We start from the raw sequence: 20,508 nt of genomic DNA, 5'->3' as shown, positions 1-20,508 counted from the left end.
TCGAATTTCTGGGTGGCAGACCCAGACATCAGTTTTTAAAGCTCTTCAGGTGATTCCAATGTGTAGCCTGCTTTAAGAACTACTGATCTTAGATTCAGAGTGTTTATTAGCTACCTAACCCACTGGATCCCACTTGGAAGAACCACTGGGAAGACCTTGGACGCTGAAATAACACCTAGAGACTATTGCATTCAGCCAGCTTTTTTTGGAGACGGAGTGGTGAAAAAGTTGAGAATTTGAAGTCAGCAAGAAGTTGGAAATGCCTACTGTTCAGCCTGTGGGGCATGGAAGGGACATTGCTTTGGGGAGCAGACCTCAGCTTGGCAACTGCCCATTACTGTCACTGCTGTTAGGTTCTCTGCTTTGGTGAGGCCCTCAGGAACTCCCTCTAATTGTGGTTCACCTCAAAATTACTTACCCTGTGGGAGATCTGGTGAAGGAAACTCAGGACCTTGTTTGCATCTTGATTCTAATAAGCCAACTGTAAAAAACACTTCCTTTCTTTTTAAGATTTCATTTTTAAAAAATATTTATTTGAGAGAGAGAGAGCCCGCGCACACATGTGGGGGTTGGGGCAGAGGGAGAGAATTGTCAAGCAGACTCCCCGCTGAGCAGGAGCCTAGGGTGGCTCCACCTGAGACCCCCAAGATCAGGACCTGACCCCAAACCAAGAGTCAGAGGCTTAACCAACTGAGCCACCCCTAAGATTTTATTTTTAAGTAATCTCTATAATGTAGTTTCGCAATGTTGGTGAGGTCCGGAGTCAAGGGCCAAGAAAGAATTTTTGAGACGTCTTTGGTGCAAAAAGGTGGTTTTATTAAAGCATGAGGATGGACTCACGGGCACAAAATACCACTGCCGCTGCTGCCCCAGGATTGTGAGGAGCAACGGATTACATACTTTGCGCTTGGGGGGAATAAAGGGAAAGGAAGTTCCAAAAGGATTTTCATATGCTAAAGAAGAATCGCTGGAAACCTGAGGCGTTGCTATTGTCAAACTAAGGTTGTTTTTCCCTCTAGCAAGGCATTAACATTAAGAGGTGGGAACTTCCTGGAGGAACTTTATACTCTGCCTGCCTCAAGTATTTGTCAATGGGCTGCAGGTTATAAGGACACTTAATCTTATCTACAGTTCCTTCTGCCTTTGTATCCCACATCATCTCCACTGAACGTGGGGCTCCAACCCTGACATCTAGGGGGTTTGCTTGACGGACTGAGCCAGCCAGGCACCCTTAAAAAATCCATTTTGAGACAATTGGAAATGTGAATACGGGCTGGGTATTGGATTATATGCAACAAATTTGTTAACGTTTTCCAGGTGGGATAATAACATTGTAGTTATGTAAGAAATGTTATTTTTAGAGATGCAAATTTTTAGAGATGCAAATTTTTAGAGGTGAACTATGGAAGGGTGAAATGGTGTGATGTCTGGAATCTGATTTTTTTAAAGACTTCATAAAGGGGAGAGTAGAGACGAGGGTAGCAAAATTCTGATAATCATTTCATCTCAGTAATGGGAATGAAGGGCCAATGTACCATTTGCTCTACTCTTTGTGACTGAAATATTTTGTAATATATTTTTGGAAACTGAATATAACAACAGCTTGAAAGCTTTGCTTCTGTACTTTTTTAGCGAATGCCTTACCAGGCCTTATCTGTAGTGGCCAGATGATTGTTTCCTTCCACAAAGCTCTGCCTCTAAATAATTTGCTTTAAGTCTGAGGCAGCCAAGAACAAATCAATTTTAAAAGGCACTGGGCAGGCACCTGGGTGGCTCAGATGGTTAAGCGTCTGCCTTCGGCTCAGGTCATGATCCCAGGGTCCTGGGATCTAGCCCCGCATCGGGCTCCCTGCTTGGCGGGGAACCTGCTTCTCCCTCTCCCTCTACTCTTCCCCCTGCTTGTGCTCTCTCACTCTATCAAATAAATAAATAAAATCTTTAAAAAAAAAAAAACACTGGGCACTGTTTCCAGCCAGCTGAAACTCACAAACTTTAATAGCTGTGACAGACTGCAAAAGAGGAAAAAAAATTCTTGGGGCCTGGGATATGGAGATACCCAGGGCCACTTGGCTTTGGAATCCGGGTTAAAAAGGGCAAACTCCAGTTTTACTCCGTGTGTAGAGGAAATTAGACTGTTTCTCCAAATCTTACGATTTTTTTTTTTTTTTGCCCCAAAAGAACATTCTAATTGATGGAACAGAACGCAAGCTGAGGACAAAGCAGAAGCTGACACCCCACAACCCCCCCCAGATGGGATTTACGTGACATTCCTCAGGCACTCCTGGCTGCCCTAAAACTAAGGAAAGGAAAAACAATTTATAAAGATCACAATCCTGCAAGACATGAGTGTCCCTGAGTTTACAAATGTCTTAGCATTTTATAAGAACAAAGCATTTCTATCAATAACCTATCTTCCAGTAGGAAATGTAAGTACAATTAAATGTCCTTATAACCTGCAGTCCATTGACAGATACTTGAAGTGGGCAGAGTATAAAGTTCCTCCAGGGAGTTCCCAACTATCTTAATGTTAATGCCAGGCTAGAAGGAAAAACAACCTTAACTTGACAATGGCAAGGCCTCCGAGTCTACTTTAACATATAAAAATCCTTTTGAAAACCTTTTTCCTTACCTCCCCCAAACCCAAAGTATATAATCAGCCACCCCTCATATTCCAGTGCAGCAGCTCTTTCTGCCCACAGGTTCTATCCCTGTGCTTTAATAAACCACCAAAGATGTCTCTCTTGGTCGTCAGCTCCCGACCCCACCCCACTGAACCTCACCTGTATTCCAAAACCACATCATAATGAGCTTAGAAGGTGACTCTTGTGACTGAAATTCACCAGCCAAGTATAAGGTGAGCAAATTGAAGCCTAGACCTCTGGGCCTCATCTCTGCCCCTCCCCTGCCAAGGGCCCCTGGGAGGGCCCCCACTGGCATTAGGCTCTCCTGGCCTAAGAGGAAAGTTCTTGGGAGGCAGCCACTACATCCATGGTGACCAGCCTTCCAAAGAATATGCTGGGAGTCCTAACCCCCATCCTAGTTCCTAATAACCCCCACCCTAGTTCCTAAGAACGTAACCTTATTTGGAAATAGGGTCTCTGCAGATGTAATTAGATTGAGGTCATTCTAGAGGAGGGTGGGCCCTAATCCAACTACCGGTGTCCTTGAAATTGGGACACAGAGACAGATGCACAGGAGGCTTTGTGGAGGCTGAGGCAGACTGGAGTGATGAATGCCAAGAATTGCCAGCAACCACCAGAAGCCTGGAGAGACCAGAGCTATCCTCCCCTAGAGCCTTCAGAGAACATACATCCCTGCTGACACTGATTTCAGACTCATAGGCTCCAGAACTGAGAATACATTTCTGCTAGAAGCTACCCAATTTGTGGTAACTTGTTGTGGCAGCACTAGACTAACCTAGGGTGCCAGAAACATCTGCTCCTTTCACCCTCACCATTACTATCCCCACTTTCCAGGAACAATTGCAAGTGTGTCTAAAAAAAGTAGAGAACCAGGCTTTCCATCTAGAATCACCTAGATCACAGCCCATATTCTTAACCAGGAGACCAAAATTCCCCTTCCTGCAGTTTGGATAATATAATGGCTCTTTCCTAAGTTTGAAAGTTGATAGAAACACCTGGGAACCCCCGAGTGTGGCTATAATAAACAAAACAATAACAAGGGTTGAGGAGGATGTGGGGAAACCCAAACCTTTCTGCACTGTGGTGGGAATGTACAATGGTACACAGTCTGGTAGTTTCTCAAATGGTTCAACAGTTATCACATGATCCAGCAGTTCCACTCCTGGGCATCTATTTACGCAAGAGAAATGAAAACATAGGTCCACACAAACACCTGTACATGAATGTTCATAGTGGCATTATTCTAAGAGCCCCAGAGTGGAAACCATTCAAATAATATAATCATCAACTGATGAATGGATAAATAAAATCTTATATGGGCATACAGTATTATTTGGCCATAAACAAACAAAAAAAGGACAGTGTTGAACATGCCACGTGGAGAAACCTCAAAAACATTATGTTAAGTGAAAGAAGCCAGATGCAAGAGGCTATAAACTCTATGACTTATTTATATGAAGTGTACAGTAAAGGCAAATTATAGACAGAAAGCAGATCAATGGTGGCCGAGGGCAGGGGCTCAGAATGAGGATTAATTGTAAATCCAAGCTCTTCTTGGGGGATGAATGTGTTCTAAAACGGATTCATAGTGATGGTTGCACCACTCAGTAAAGTTACTAAAAATCATTAAATGGCTTATTTGAAATGTGTGAATTATACAATGTGTAAAATAAAGCTGTTTTAAAAAACGTTTAGATTTTAGGACCTATATGGGTCAAGAACCAGCCACCTTAGACGACTGGGTTATTTTAGAACACAGGAAGGACACTATTTAGGTTTTCCAGTTTTCAATGATAAAGTGCTTCACTTTTATTTATGCGAACTTTAGCTACAGGAAAATGCCAGAACAATTTGGAATTGAAACAGTGCAGAGGCCAAAACCAAAATTAGTTATCTGGACACTTACAGGCTAAGAAGCCACTCTCCCCACTTCTTCAGGGCCTCTGAGAAGGGGATTAGTAGCCAATTAAGTAATGACATCTTTTCTTCCTCATCCTACCAGCATCCCAGACACAGACTACAGCCTGGTGACAAGAACCCCTCTCTCCGTGGACCCGGCTTCCCCCGATGGAGCTCTTCAGCCACAGCAACTCTGGCTGTGCGATGCCTTGCCCAAGAACAGATCCAAACAGGCAGCCTAACGTCGGTGGGTGGCGGAGGCACCTGACAGAGCTCTTTCCAGAAATGCCTTTTCAAGTAGTCTGGCAGGATGTGCAAGCCCTTCTTCTAACTCCCCGTGTGCCGTAGGCATCAGTAACTCCTCTTTGGGGAGATTCTGAAGGCTTGAGTCAGGCCCATCTATTCTCTATTCCAACTGGGTAATGGAAGGGGACACATCTGCCTGGCTTTCATCTTAACTCCAGGACAGTGAGACAAAGCAGCCCTTGGCAAGAGCCAGGGAGGTCAACAGGGCAATGGAGCCCATCTTTTCCCAGTCCCCCTCGGTCAGGACTTCAGGCCCATCTGGGCCATCATTTCTTCATACACGGTCCACGCCATGGCTGCCATCAGAGCTCTGCGGAGGGCCCGGGGGACGCCGCCTTGGAAGAAGCCACGCAGCCCATAATCCTACGAGGAAAACGGATGTGAACAGTCTGGAAGCAGAGTAGCAAAACAATGAACACACCTAGTGTGAGACTGAGGGTCTCTGTTACCCCATTTGTGAGCCTCAGGTTTTGGATTTTTATAGATAATACCAAAACTATGAATAATGGATCCAAGGAGACGATGAACTAAAAAAAAAAAAAAAATCATTTTTTGCATCATTTTTTGCTAAACTTTATCTTTTTAGGCTTGCTTTATCCAGGAGAATTTATTTCTCAGCTGAAAATCTTTCTACAGGGTGGCCATATACAGCTGGATAGCTTGTGCAGCTCCCATAAGCACCAAGCCCCAAATGGCAGCCGAGAATCCAGGCCACAGTCTGCATGCCAAGCCCTGGGCCCTGGCTCCAGGCTGGAGGAAAAGGTGCCTTTTTGGCAATTTGTCTGCCTGGAGGAAACATCTTTGCATAGTTTGCATAATTCATTGTATGCTCTTGTCATCCTACATAAGCATTAAAGACAAAACACCTCTAACTCCTCCTTCATAATCTGGACTGATTTATTCATTCCTATCGTTATCATTCCTGCCATTTTCATACATACTGAAGAATATTATTTTCAAAGTTTAGGCTTTTAGGTATAGAGAATAAGAAGGCAGGCAACCCAAGCAGGGTGAGAAATATGATCAGATTCAAAAATATTTGCTTGTATCTAGGGCGAGACAGATACATGATGCGTATGCTCACATTGTTTCCTCTGCTACGTAGAAAAACTGAGACGTACAGAAAAATATAAAAATGTAGGGACAAACTTAGCTTGAACAAGAATATCTGGTATGTGATAACAGTGCATGCTTCCAAAGGACCAACTCAGTGGCTTTTAAATGGTGCTTAAGTGTACTTTATGTCTCCTGTACTTTTTATCTTTAATAATACCTTTTGTCTATTTGCATTAGAGCAAATTTCTAGAGACAAATAATTTGTGTGTGATTTTTTTCTGACTTGAGTTCCTCCTAGGTCCTTGGTCATCAGCTGACTAGGCCCTCCCAGAATGCCTGACCTGATAGGTCTGGGGTGGAGTCCAGCCATCTGCCAAGTTTAACTAGTTATCACAGGTTGTCCTAATGTAGTCAGTTCCCCCCACCCACCACCAAAAAACCCCCCAAAAAACAAAAAAACAAAAACAACCCATGGCCAACCATAGGTTTTTAACAGTGATCCTCAACCTTGGCAACACTTTGGAATCGCAGGGGAACTTAGCTACTGATCTGGCTTCACCCCCCCTTCAGAGATTCAGGTAGAAGCAGCCCAGGTTGTGACCTGGGGGTGGGGACTTTTTAAACCTCCCCAGCTGATTCTAATGTGTAAAGGACATGCGCTAACATTCTAGAGAAAGAGTGAGAGAGAGCCTTAACCACAATAAGAAGCAATATTTACTCCATAGCCTTACTTTCAAAATGAGTGTCACTGCCTGGCCAATCCACCGAAACTTCATTGGGGAGAGCTGCATATGAGTTTTGATAACATCGGCAGGCTGAGTCACCAGGGAGGCCAGAATGCCAGCAAAGATCCCACAGCTGAAATTTACAGCAGGAATAAGGACTGCATCCAACTGGTCTGAAACAGGACAAAGGCAACATTCAGTGACAAACGAATCTCACATTCATCACATAAATATCAATACCAAGTTGCCCAGTAATTCTTCCGCAAAGTCAGAAGGGTCTAGATTCAAACAGGGTTAAGAAGTAAACATTTAAAGGTATAACTAAATGTGGATGGGAGTCATAAGTTAAAATCTGCCCTTTTTTACAACCATCACCATCATAATTGATTTGGGAAAGAATCACTAACTGAGGCTCAAACACTGGGGTGAAAGGAACAGGATGTTTTATATAGATTTATACAGATTCAAAGTATTCCCCCCCACCCCAGGTGTTTCCCAACTACAAAAGAGTTTTCACTGGAGACACCATCTTGTCCAAGTGATAAAAAGTTAAACATCGCCCACAATAGTCAAACCAATGTCACGAGCTTCCCGATATAGGCACTGGAGACTAAAGAACAGTATCTATGTTAAATTTCCTAATTTTGAGGAGATGGCTCTAAGAGAATATCTTTGTTCTTAGGAAACACACATGGAGGTATCTAAGGGTAAAGGGGCATCACTCCTGCAACTTACTGTTAAATGGACTGAAATAAACAATTACACATAAAGAGAGGTCAAAAATGTACACTAAGCTCCCCCATTGCCCTAACTTTCTGTGGCAAAATAAGGCTGTGACCTGCAGTGTCATGCCTCCTGGTGCCTGTGGTGGAGCAGCAAACTCCTAAAGCACCCCAACTCTACTTGATTACCATTGTCATGATGGGAGCATGCCGGTTTTCCACTTACACGACCTTGGTTGCATTTCCTTGCTCAAATTCTCCAGAGACACCTTATTGAATGCAGGTTCGTTCCACAGGATGTGTTTCTATCGGAACCTGGCTCTGCTTGGGTAGATGTTCACAGCCCACTGATTGTGCCCCTGTCATGACCACCTTGAGCTTCCTGGCAGCATGGGTCTGCCAGAATGCCTGAGGTCCGGCACCTTCTCTCCACCCAAATAGAGGGCTCAAAACCATTTTAACTGGGAACATGGCAAGGGGAGGTGCTAACCTCCCTAACCTCAACAAACTTGTCTGATAAGAATCAGATCAAGTGCTTCTTGAGAAACACTGACTCCCAGGTCTTCCCCCAAAGTTTCCGATTTAGGAGGCCCTAGGGTGGGACCCAGCAATCTAAAGAATCAGGCACATCTGCGAGGTTTTATTGCAAAACATGCTTTATACCTCCCCCACCCCACCCAAGAATTACAGTACTACCAAACTACTAAATTTACTAAAGGCAAATTTAGACTATATGCTCCAACGGGCAGGGGCCAAGTCTGTCACGCCCACCACTGCATCCTAGCACCCGGCCGGATGCTTGATGCGAGGCCGACATGGTTCCATTCCTAAAGCTCTGCTAAGATCAACAAACAGGCTCCGATCGCAGAGAAAGTGGTGAGGATATGAGGTTTTGGAGATAGCTCTTCCCCACCACACCTTCTTTCATCCATACCATGGGTCATGATGTTTTTGGTCTGGTTGTAGAACATCAGGTAGATTCCAGAAAAGGGTGCGTCACGAAGGAGTGTTGCCGTCAGGCCGCTGAAGAGTCCCCGGCGCCCCTCACTGCGATAGATGCTCCTCAGGGCTGCATAGATGCTCTCATAGCCGTACCTCCCGCTCTGCAAAGAAGCACAGAACCAGTGGCTGGCGCGGCGGCCCTGGGTTTGAGCAACGAACCCACCTGACTTCGGGGTATGTGGCATTACCAGGCACCAGGGGCTCTGGTTCCCATGTGGCTTGCGTTCTCTGACCACAGCGGCCTCTATTTTGGATTCCAAATCCGGAGTTGACATCGGTGGCCACTTGACAAAAGCCCAGTGCCTCTGTCTACCCACCCTGAAGGCCGAAAGCAGTCGGACTCACCTCGTAACGTGTCTTGATCACAGTGATGGGTGACATGCAGACCCCTGCAACCGAGCGAGAGCCCACTCCCAGGATGACCGACTCCAGGGCCGTGGGGGGGTGGCCTCGCAGGAGGTACTGCTTCAAGGAGTAGAGAGTGCCGAAGTAGATGCCAATGCCAGGGACACACCTCACGATAGACTGCAGAACAAGTCAGAGGGAGGAAAGAAATCCCAGACCGACACTGTAAGATACTGTCTTAGCTGGGTTTTCCCAAAAGACAGAGATTTGCATCCAAGTAGCTGATTGAAGGTGTGGAGGGAACGCCAATAAGAGAATGGGGAAGTGACGAGAGAAGGCAGCCCACGAAGGGCAGGCTACCTAACTCATTACTGCCCTGGACAACGGAATCCCTTTGGGGGGAACTCTGGGAATCAGTACAGGGCACACCTCAGAGTTGGCCCTCCAGCTGAGGAGGGTGAGTGAGGTTCTGAAACATCAACTGTCATCTTCCACTTAGCTGGGGTAAGGATTCATGCCCGGGCGCTCCCAGCAAATTGAGTTCCTAGGGCCAGAAAAAGCCTGCAGGTGAAGAACCTCAGGTGTGGCCTGCTTGCATCGGAGGGCAAGTGCAAGGATACGCCGGCAGCTGGGGGCACCAGCTGCATCTGCTCTAGACTTGCTACTGCTCCAACAAGCTGCATCTAGGGCATAAAGCTATTTCCCCGAGCCCTCTAATAGGAGCCAGCAGTAGCATGAGACGGGGAGAAGACCATGTAAGTCCTCCCACCGCTTCCAGCGCTCATCTATCCTTACAAGAGGGGATATGTGAGGTGCGTGAGAAAGGGCTAGCTATGACAGCAGAGGGTGCAGGAGAAGACCCAAAAGGCAGCTTACAGGGGACATCCCTTTCCAAAGGCCCAGAATACTCTCCGTGCGAACCACCTTCAAGAGCAGAGCGAGCATCCCAATGCGTCCGGATCTGAAAGCAGACAAAATGGAGGCAGGGAAGAAAGAAAAAAAAAATCACTTAGACCCCATCCTCATAAAAGAACTTCCCATCCAAAGACTTCTTTGTATGACTTCTTCCCTAAGAGCACTCAAGAATCTCTACAACAGGGGCACCTGGGTGGCTCAGTTGGCTAACCAACTGCCTTCAGCTCAGGTCATGATCCTGGAGTCCTGGGATCGAGTCCCGCATCAGGCTCCCTGCTCAGCAGGGAGTCTGCTTCTCCCTCTGACCCTCCCCCCTTCTCATGTGCTCTCTCTCTCATTCTCTCTCTCAAATAAATAAATAAATAAAATCTTTAATAAAAAAAAGAATCTCTACAACACATCTTGGAATAACTGAGTTCCCATATGTTCATGATTTGGCACATACGTGTTTTATCTGTTGATTCACACCGCAAGCAATGGGATGACCTCTCACGTTACATGCATTTGGTATACCTCCCACAGTGCTAAGCCCATTGTGGGGCATAAAAGAGACACTCAATACACACGTTACTTCCAGAAAATCACCCACGCTACTCGTACCAGACAGCACTGTATGACATTACAGGCTAGCACAATAAAATGCAAATGTCATCAGGGCAGATCCCAGGAAGGTGCCCCCAGAGAATCATTAGCAGGAAATGTGCTTCTCTTGAAGCATCCAACAGAACAGCAGTTAACACAGTTGAGATGCTGCTATGTCTGAGAGAAGTTGTTGAAACCGGTTCCTCAAAGAAACGGGGGGCAGTTGGCCTTACCCATGGGCTGAGGGCTGAAGAGTCTGCAGACGCGTTTTGAGGAGATCCAGGGGTTGGAAAAGGAGGGTGGAGCAGGTCCCACTGATGGAGCCACACAGGAAAGCCTTGATCACCGGATGCAACTTCAGGGCAAGAGAACACTGAGTCAGCAACTCTGCGGCCGCGGGCCTCAGCTTTCTACACACCGAGACCAGTCATTTCATCTGTAAGGGTGGCTTAGGAAACCACCTGTTGGTGCCCTGTATTATCTTCCCACTTCAGAGAAGGGAAAAGTGAACCCAGGAATTAACAGCGCTGGAATGCCCTGCGGAGAACATAATACCCAGCTGGAGGGGATCTCTCTGGCCTTAGGACTGAGAATGAGCAATGAGGATCCTTCTGAGCAGCATGTCTATGTTCATCTGTGAATTAGGCTGCCAACTATACCTCCCTCTCTGTCCTGAGGCTAAAAGTTATTGGCCATCTCCTTATCTTCACAGAAGCAAAATCAACTGAACCTAGTGTCTAAACTGTTGGTTGCCAGGCTCTCTTGGTTATGGGACCTGTAGATATTTACAGGAACGAGACATAGGAAGTGAAACCATAAGCTCAGGTTCAATGTAAAACATGGACCACTCCCTGTGAAACCTATGAATTTCCTTAACTTAAAAGCTTTCCCTTTCTCCTATACCCACGCCTCTCACTGGGACCTAAGCAGATCGCAGATGGTGTGGTAGACCAGCAGCCACCCGTTACCCCTGGGTCTGCTGGCTCTCCCTTAAACCAGGCCAGCTGCACACCCTGGCTAATCTAGAGGCACCACCTGGAAGGGCAAAGACTAAATGTACTTCCTTGAGCCCACCACGCTAGAGGCCTCACGGCTTGCCTCAGAATCCACTCGATCACAAATGGTTGTGAAAAGGCACGTTTAAAAACCCAACGAGGAAAGAAAAGCGCTCTTCTCCAAACAAGCAGCTTGGCAAACTCCATCCAAAAAGATCTTCTCTCCTCATTAAATGGTACTCGGACTATTATTCTTGAATGCATGGACAACTGTTGTCCTAAGACGCTCGGAAGATGAAGTTGCTGGTTATACCCATATAGCCACCAACCCAGAACTAAAATGCTCGTAACCTGTGTTTTTTTTTGTTTCACAGGGATCACTCCACATTTCTACCAAACGAGCAAGTTTCAAATTAGAACTGGAACCACTTAAAAGACTTAAAAAAATTCACGTAATCCTGGAGGTCATAACTCTGTTCAAATGGCTTGTCAAGTATCCAGGGATGACAAAAGTGGTAACACAACGCATACAACCAAGCAAAATGTGTCTACCTCGCCAGTCTGTCAGCACGCCATTCCCTGTCCCCCAAGGGGGTGGGGGGTGGCTAATGCTAAGCCCTATTCCCGTGAGTCTGTGCTTCTAGGGCTCATCCTTCCATTGGTATCTTAAGCAAAGCCCCTGCCTTTCCAGCCCCAAGCCACATCACCTCCACTCCCCATGGGCTAGTCAGCCCCCACCACTTGCCATCCAGCTAAAGCTGCCCCTCCTGCTCACCAAGGACCTGCCCATCCCGGGAGCCCTTTCCAGCCCTAGGCCTCTTACTTGGCTGCTCCGGTGCATTTCAAACAGCTGGTTTTGGGCTCCTTTTCAGGCTGCTTCTTTCCCTCAGCCTCAGACCTTGCTCTTCTTATCTCCGCCGGCCACAGCCCCTCAGGCCACCTCACCTACACCACAGGGCACCGTGCCCGCAGCCCGTAAGGCCCAACAACCCCCTCTCTGAGAGGCCCCCAGGCTGCTCTGACTCACTCCCAAATGGAAACCCAGTCAATAGTTCACCACACTCCTGCCTCTACTCCAATCCATAAGATATTCCTGCCGCAAGTTTGGGAGACAAATAAAACTCCTCACTGTACCTAAGGCTTCATGACCCAGTCCTGCTGATGAGCCCCCAGTGTTGCCGGAGCCGGCCCACACCGATCTATTCCAGTGACCTCCTTGGCAGTCTCTAGCCTCAACCCTACTAACCCACCCTCCCGAGCTCCCGGAGCCGCACTGGGTAAGGCATCTATGTACACCCCCTCGAGATCTCACAACACTCCTAAAAGCTAGGTATTTAAACCCATTTTACAGGTGAAATTGGAGCTCACAGGGGCGCCTGGGTGGCTCAGTCGTTAAGCGTCTGCCTTCGGCTCAGGTCATGGTCCCAGGGTCCTGGGATGGAGCCCCGCATCGGGCTCCCTGCCCAGCGGGAAGCCTGCTTCTCCCTCTCCACTCCCCCTGCTTGTGTTCCCTCTCTCGCTGTGTCTCTCTCTGTCAAATAAATGGGTAAAATCCTTAAAAAAAAAAAAAAGAAAGAAAGAAATTGGAGCTCACAGAGGTCACGAATGTGTCCTACGTCACAGGGTTCGAGGCCACATGGCTCCTCCCATGTCTGATTCATACCTGGGGGCCTCTGCTTAGATCTCTTCTGCTGTGGCAAAGCCCCTAATGCCTCCATTGGCATTCAGTGCTCCTCAGTACTTCCACTGCATCTGAGCCCATCTCCCTTAGGATCCAGTACAGAAGAGGCCACTACCTGTCCTGTTCACGATGGTACCTCCAGCACTGACCACGGAGCCTGGTGCACAGTAGGTGCCCAAGAGTCAAAAATGAATGAATCATGTCATCTGCAGGGAATCTGCATATGGCTTTCCCTTGAGCACAATTCCATAGGCTGAAGCTTAGTGAGCCCTGCATGGCCCATCCCTGGAAAGGGTAATCTCCCCAGGCTCCCTTCAGCCCTTTGCTCCGGCAAGGTTGTGTGCATGACAAATAGTTAACAGCTTCTGTGCAGTTCTCCGTGCTGCTTCCCCAACACTCCCACAGGTATTGTACGGAGTTTGTTTTAAGGCTGAGGTCCTTCACACACATGCTCCAACACACCCACCCTCCCTCATTGCAGGAATTATTTTATGTCTTTATTTTCACAGTGCAATGCTTGGACATATCATTCGTTTAATAAATATTTGTTGAATAAATGCCTAGAGCCCACAACTTTTTTAATTTTGTAATCTTCTTGGTCAGTTAGCACAGAGTAGATGCTAAACATATACCAGCTGGAGAGACTAACCTCTACTAGTTAAAAAACAAAAACAAAAAACAAAAACCCCCACATACAACAGGTAATATCATTGTTTAAAAACAAAACAAAACAGAATTTACACTTTTCATTTTGAATAGTAAGATGTTGTCACATGGAACATCCTTTGAAGGCATGTTTGATTTTTTTTCTAAGTACTGAAGAGGAGCACTGAATGCCAATGGAGGGATTAGGGGCTTTGCCACAGCAGAGATCTAAGCAGAGGCCCCCAGGGATGAAAATAGCCTAAAGTTATTCAAGGTAAAAACGATGAGTAACAATTTCGTTTTTTGAGGGAGGAGGGCAAAAACAACCGAATAATATACAGTATACAAAGGCAGTAAATAGTACTTAAGTAGTTAGCAAACAGCAATTCTTACACAAGCAATTCTTAATTCCCTTTAAAAAACTAAATCACTAATATGAGGAATTCTTAATCGCAGGAATCAAACTGAGGGTTGTTGGAGTGGGGGGTGGGGTGGGAGGGATGGGGTGACTGGGTGATAGACACTGGGGAGGGTATGTGCTCTGGTAAGTGCTGTGAATTGTGCAAGACCGTTGAATCTCAGATCTGTACCTCTGAAACAAATAATGCAATATATGTTAAGAAAAAAAAAAAAAAGAAGAAGAAGAAGAAGAAGAGGGTAGCGGGAGGGGAAGAGTGAAGCGGGGGAAATCGGAGGGGTAGACGAACCATGAGAGACAATGGACTCTGAAAAACAAGCAGGGTTCTAGAGGGGAGGGGGTGGGAGGATGGGTTGGCCTGGTGGTGGGTATTGAGGAGGGCACATTCTGCATGGAGCACTGGGTGTTGTGCACAAACAATGAATCATGGAACACTTCATCTAAAACTAATGATGTAATGTATGGGGATTAACATAAGAATAAAAAATTAAAAAAAAAAAAAACTAAATCCAAACAAGTCTCCAGGCCAGAGCTGGAGGACCCAGAAAGAGAAGTAGGTTAAGCACATTTTCAAAGATGTAAAGTGGAGCCGCAGCCGCTACCTTTTTTGGCGATTAAAAAAACAACCCACACCCCGCCCGCCCGCGTCGGCGGACCCGACCTCGGAGCGAACGGGGCGGCGACCCGCGGCGCTCGCGGCTCAGTCCTGCGTTTCCCGCCTCCACCCACAGCCAGCGGCTACTCAGCCAGACCGTCCTCCGGGACCCGCCTGCCCAGCCCCGCCTCCGCCTCCACCAATGGAGGCCCGGCGGCACGACCGCGGCAGCCAATCCAGACTCAGGGGCGTGGCCTCGCGGCGCACCAGCCCCACCAGTTCCTCACCCGCTAGGAGGTGGAGACCCAGGTGTCCTCCCTCCCCGCCCGGGTGCCCAGTGCGGTCCTAACTCACCTCCCTCGGGCACCCACCGCTTCTCAGGTTTGGCGCGACCACCGGGCCTTGCGATGGTCCAAATACCTGCCCGAGCGTCCTTCCACCTCTGTCGCCCTAGGCATCCAACTCAAAGCATCATCCGGTAGCGCTCGCACGTTGTTCAGGGTCGCACCGGCACACTCCCTCGCACTCGCAAGGCCCCGGCAATTCCGCCCACTCTACCCGGACGCCAAAGCAGCAGCGAGACCGTCGCTTGTCTGTCCCAAGGGGGCTGCAACTCCTCTCCTCCCTCGCCCTTCCCTTTTCACTCCCCTTGATCAATCCATCCCTCTCGCGCCACGTCCCCAACCTGTTCTGTGCACACCCAGGGAGCGGAAAAGGTTCCCAGAGAGCCGCTGACCCTTGGCTACTCCCGAGAATCTCCCTCCACGAGCCGGCGGTTCCGGAACCCCTGTGTCCCTTCCCCGCAGTTTACCATAAGCGTCTCCACCCTGTCTCCGACATCTTGAGGCTGCAGCAGCGCCGGGCGTGACTTCTGAAACATTGGAGAGGACGCCGGGCTCTGGGTGCCGTTGGTGGAAGCTCGGGCCCAGCGCTAGCGACCTCGCGGGAGAAGGCGACGCGGCAGCAGTGGCCAGGCGACGCGCTCTCAGGCGGGGGCTCTGCCGTCCGCGCGGTCGGACGCCGGGTCTGCGCGCCCACCTGCGTGGCTCCGCGTGGCACACCGGGACCTGCTCACAGCTCTTCACTCGCTCTGCAGACCCCGCGGCTCTGCTCTCCTGCCCATCCTGCCCGGCTGCACGCTTTCGGACCGCAGATCAGGTACGGTGTATCCGGAGGCGGAGAAAGCCGGAGGAAACTGCGTGCAACCGTGGGATTTCGCTTCCGGGGTTGGGCGCCTGTCTCGAGCTGGTGAGGGTGTTAGCTTTAGTGCCATCTGGTGAACACGTCCAGAACTGCAGGGCCCGCCGTTTCCAAGGTGCGGTGCAAGGTGTGAACGTGTTTGCAGTCCAGACTTGCTCTCCTGTAGCCATCTGTGCCTGTTAAACTTCAAATGCGGCTCGTGTGCCTGACGACCAGAATTTTAAATTGTAATTAATTGTAGTTAATTTGTATTAAAAATTGAAGCAGTCTGGAATATTTTTCTGTTAAACAACTTTATTGTTTTGGCAGACCCACATTTCCCTTTGAGCGCTTAAAATTTAGTGAAGGAATTGACATGTGCTGTTAAGTTATCCATACACCGCATTTCTTTTTTCTTTCTTTCTCTCTCTCTCTCTTTTTTTTAAGAGCGAGAGAGTGCGTGCACAAGTGCGGGGAAGAAGGCCGGCAATGGTGCAGAGGGAGAGGGAGAGAGAGAATCTTCCGCGGGGGCTCAGGGCTCTATCTCACCACCAGAGATCATGACCTCCATGGAAATCAAGAGTCCCAGGCTTAACCAACTGAGTCAGCCAGGCACCCCATTTCTTTTTTTTTTTATTGTTATATTAATCACCGTACATTACATCATTAGTTTTTGACGTAGTGTTCCAGGATTCATTGTTTGTGCATAACACCCAGTGCTCCATGCAGAACGTGCCCTCTTTAATACCCATCACCAGGCTAACCCATCCTCCCACACCCCCAGGCACCCACATTTCTAAGACTTACAGCAATATGGTAAAATAACTTATTAATAATTGTTATTACATGTTGAAATGATATTTTGGATATATTTGGTGAAATATATTATTAAAATTAATTTTACATACTTCCTTTTCCTTTTTTTTTTTTTAAGATTTTATTTATTTATTTGAGAGAGAGAGAGAGAAGAGAGGGAGAGTAAGAGAGAAGCAGTCCCCGCTGAACAGAAAGCCCAACGTGGGACTGGATGAGAGCGGAAGGCAGACCTTTAACCCACTGAACCACCCAGGCACCACTCTTTTTCCTTTTTTTTTCAATACGGCGACTGGGATATTAAAAATTACACATGTGGCTCACACTACATATCTATTAGACCACACTGGTCTAGATGTTTAAGATTATGGTGTATCTCTCATCTGGACTCTGGGAATAACATTTATGGTCTCCCAGCTTCCCATTATTCCTGTCTGGTGGAGCATTTGAAAGGTATTGCTGCAGGGATCCTGACATGCCTGTTGAAAAAGGCAGGCACACACCTTCAACATCCCTGGTTACCTGCAGAATAAAGTGCAAACTTGTCATGGTGACAGGCTTCACTACTTTCCAGTATCCAGTCTCCACCCGGGAAATCTAGGTCAGGGAAGAAACTGATAATTCAGGGAGTAAGGTGCTGTTTTTTAAGACTTCTTTCCTGTGCCATTGAGGCAAAGGAACAGGCAAGAAAGTGGCTCTTTGGGGGCGCCTGGGTGGCTCAGTCGTTAAGCGTCTGCCTTCAGCTCAGGTCATGATCCCAGGGTCCTGGGATTGAGCCCCACATCGGGCTCCCTGCTCGGCGGGAAGCCTGCTTCTCCCTCTCCCGCTCTCCCTGCTTGTGTTCCCTCTCTCTCTGTCAAATAAATGTGTCTCTTTCTGTCAACTAAAAAAAAAAAAAAAAAAAAAAAGTGGCTCTTTGCCTCAGAAGGGATTAAGCAAAGCATAAACAGTAAGAAATACATAAACAAATCTGTCAGTGATTGTTGAATACTTTGTTACTCCTTGTTTTAAGTGTGAGTTTCATTTTCTTTGTGCAGTGTGGATGACTAAGCTAAAACTTCTCTTTTTGAGGAACAGCTATGTTTCCCCCCCAGAGGTCAAGGATTCCTACTTTTGAGAAACAGTGGATTGGTGAATTTCAGAGCCTGCTCTTAGCCACTCTGGGGTTGTGGCAGAGGTGAAACCCACAATGAAAGCCTGCTGCCTGCTGGCTGCCCCACCACCAGCAGGTACATTGGCTTGGCTGTGGGCTCAGAAGAAATGGACTGGCTTCCAAGGGTGGTAGGTGCCTACCAGGTTTTCCTCCACTTTATTTGTTCCTGCTACACTCCCAGCCCTGGAACCCAGAGTCCCCCCATCCTCTTCAATCCTTCCCCCATGTTCTTGGAGATGTGGAAACATATGAGATCACGTGAAAGAAGCATTACCCATTAGCAGATGAGGGAGAGTTTTGGGGCAATACTTACTTACTTAATGGCAAAACTTGGAGTGATGAGTTAAAAAATAAAAGAAAAATTTATGGTGAAAACATTGCATGTGACTTCAGTTCAAAACAAGGTCATTAACATCAGTCGCAGCTTCCCTGACTTGTCTGCAGTCTCTGGAAGGTGATTTTTGCTTCTATGACCTGACTCCCCCCCACTTACACATTCGATCCCCCAAACCCGATCTGGCCCTTTTTTTCTGAGTTGGGTGTTAAGGTTTCATGATGATTTCCCATCCTGGTGATTGTAGTCACTTTCAATCCAGGAAGAAATACACATACTTTGATTTGGATACATGACCTCCCTTTTACAGCTTTATTCACAGCAAGCTTTGACATCTGGAGGAGTTTCCACCATCCAAGAAGGAAAAAGCTGGAGTAAGCATGGGAAACTGGAGATGGATGGGAGACAGACTCTGCTCCCAAGCTTCGGTTCCCTGCCCTCCAGGGCAGGAGATGAGCCTTACAGCACCTGGCACCTGTGTCACTTCATTTGGAAGAAGGTGGCTGGAATCCTGAGGAGCACATCAATGAGTTGCCCCCCATGCTTCCAGGAAACAGCTCAAGGAGACTTTTCCTTTCTGTGTGCCTGGATCCAGAGTTGCTTCTGGAAATACCTAGAATCCCTCTACTGTTGTCAAAGCAATGAGTCCACTTTTGCCCTGTGGAAGCCAGGAGGGGTCAAGAGGGGAGACATGATGCACACGGTATGGCCACAGTCCTCTCCCCTCCATCTCCATGAGCCTCTTTAAGACTAGTGGCCTCGGGGCGCCTGGGTGGCTCAGTCGTTAAGCGTCTGCCTTCGGCTCAGGTCATGGTCCCAGGGTCCTGGGATCGAGCCCCGCATCGGGCTCCCTGCTCAGCGGGAAGCCTGCTTCTCCCTCTCCCACTCCCCCTGCTTGTGTTCCCTCTCTCGCTATGTCTCTCTCTGTCAAATAAATAAATAAAATCTTAAAAAAAAAAAAAAAAGACTAGTGGCCTCCCAGAGAGGTGAATGGATATGTTATAACGGGCTCCATTGTGTAACTAATAGGAGCTCCTCTCCATTTAAACATTCCCTTGACCCCAAACACAGTCTGAAAGAGCAGTCTTAAGAGTCTCCAAGGGCACACACTGCCCTCAGCAATGGAGGAAGTCACCCTCTGTGTCTGGTCTCAAGGATGGGCACAACCAGAAGGAAAAAAAAATTCTAATGCCTTTACCAGAAGCTTCAGCAAAGAGGACAGTCCTGTCGCTGTTTCGGGCTTTGCAAGAGAGAGATGAGATACCTTACTTCCTTCTGTGCCAGTGACTTTTGCCTCCAGCCTCACCACTGAGCCGGCGATGACTGGACCATGAGAGAGAGCAATGAAGTAGAGCTATTCATAGGCTGGTCTCCGAGAAAGTGCGGAAGACTCTATGGTGGGGGGCGGGGGGGATGCCCCTGCAGAGTGGGGGTCCTGGGATTCTACTCCAGTGGCCAAGATATCAGGATCAATGAAAGAAAGCAGCTGCGAAGCAAACCCAGGCCATGTGGCATTTTGTGTTTAATCATCACATAGAAGCCACAAACCTCTCTATCAGCATTGTGACAAACCATTTCCCTATCTTCTGCAACGATTAAGCTCCTCGAGTTTTCCTGTCATCTTCCCAGTGAGGAAACATATACTACATTTTGGCTAAAAGTTTACAAAGTTTACAGAGCACATGTTTTCTCCCAGCTCCTGACCAGCTTGAATTGCCCACAGGGGTGAGCAGGACCCACTTGCAGAAGTCCATCTACTACCAAGTAGCTCTAGCCACGCATGGCAAGCTGTCTTCATCTTCAGCAGAATGGCCCTATCAGTAAACAAGTATTCCTTGTGAGATGCTGAGTTTTATGGGTCAACTTGACTAGGTGATAATCCCCAGTTATTCATTTTTTTTAAAATATTTTATTTATTTATTTGAGAAAGCACAGAATGAGAGAGAGGGAGCGCACACGAGCAGGGGGAGGGGCAGAAAGAGAGAGAGAAAGAGAGTGGGCAGGTTCCCCACTCAGCAGGGGCATCATGACCTGATCTGAAGGCAGAGGCTTAACTGACTAAGCCACCCAGGTGCCCCAATCCCCAGTTATTCAATCAGTACTAATCTAGGAGTTGCTGGAAAGGTATTTTGTAGATGTGATTAACATCTACAATCAGTACACTATAAGCAAAGGAGATTATCTTCAATAATCTAAGTGGGCCTAACCTAACCATCTGGAAGGCCTTAAGAACAAAACTGAGGCTTCCCTGAGCAAGAAGGAATTCTGCCTCAGGACTGCAGCTTTAGTTTTTCCCAGAAGTTCCCAGTCTGATGGCCTGCCCTGTGGATGTTGGGTTTGCCAATCCTCACAATTGCAAAAGCCAATTCCTTGAAATAAATCTAAGATCTATCTATAAATATATTAATATTATATACTAGCTATATTGATTAATATATTAATATGATATTGTATATGTATGTATATAAGCATATATATATATATATATATATATATATATA

General features: G+C 47.4%; 1 protein-coding gene across 2 annotated transcripts; it reads right to left on the bottom strand.

The window, feature by feature from the left end:
- Positions 1-4,426: 4,426 nt before the first annotated feature.
- Positions 4,427-15,712, bottom strand: SLC25A38 (solute carrier family 25 member 38). Of its 2 annotated transcripts, XM_034992407.1 has the most exons (7): positions 15,340-15,711; positions 10,428-10,549; positions 9,574-9,658; positions 8,698-8,877; positions 8,285-8,453; positions 6,635-6,801; positions 4,427-5,210 (listed from the first exon to the last, which is right to left on the bottom strand). In XM_034992407.1, exons 1-7 carry the CDS (start codon positions 15,406-15,408, stop codon positions 5,088-5,090), a joined length of 915 nt encoding a protein of 304 aa, XP_034848298.1. In that variant the 5' UTR covers positions 15,409-15,711; the 3' UTR covers positions 4,427-5,087. The 2 variants fall into 2 exon arrangements, with proteins under 2 accessions (XP_034848298.1, XP_034848304.1); XM_034992413.1 differs by lacking the exon at positions 6,635-6,801 and having other exon boundaries at positions 15,340-15,712.
- Between the last annotated feature and the right edge of the window lie 4,796 nt (positions 15,713-20,508).

Source organism: Mirounga leonina, unplaced genomic scaffold, assembly GCF_011800145.1.
Source record: "Mirounga leonina isolate KUSES-001 unplaced genomic scaffold, KU_Mleo_1.0 Mir_115, whole genome shotgun sequence".
Classification (NCBI taxonomy): domain Eukaryota; kingdom Metazoa; phylum Chordata; class Mammalia; order Carnivora; family Phocidae; genus Mirounga; species Mirounga leonina.
Note: the sequence above shows the minus strand (reverse complement) of the source record. Positions and strands in the feature narration are given on the sequence as shown.

Excerpts from the sequence above, each read along its gene's own strand:
- SLC25A38 (XM_034992407.1), bottom strand. The coding sequence starts at position 15,408 with ATGTTTCAGAAGTCACGCCCGGCGCTGCTGCAGCCTCAAGATGTCGGA. Across the intron at positions 8,454-8,697 it reads TGATCAAGACACGTTACGAG|AGCGGGAGGTACGGCTATGA; the intron begins GTGAGTCCGACT and ends GCTTCTTTGCAG. Across the intron at positions 5,211-6,634 it reads CAGTGACACTCATTTTGAAA|GATTATGGGCTGCGTGGCTT; the intron begins GTAAGGCTATGG and ends TTTTCCTCGTAG.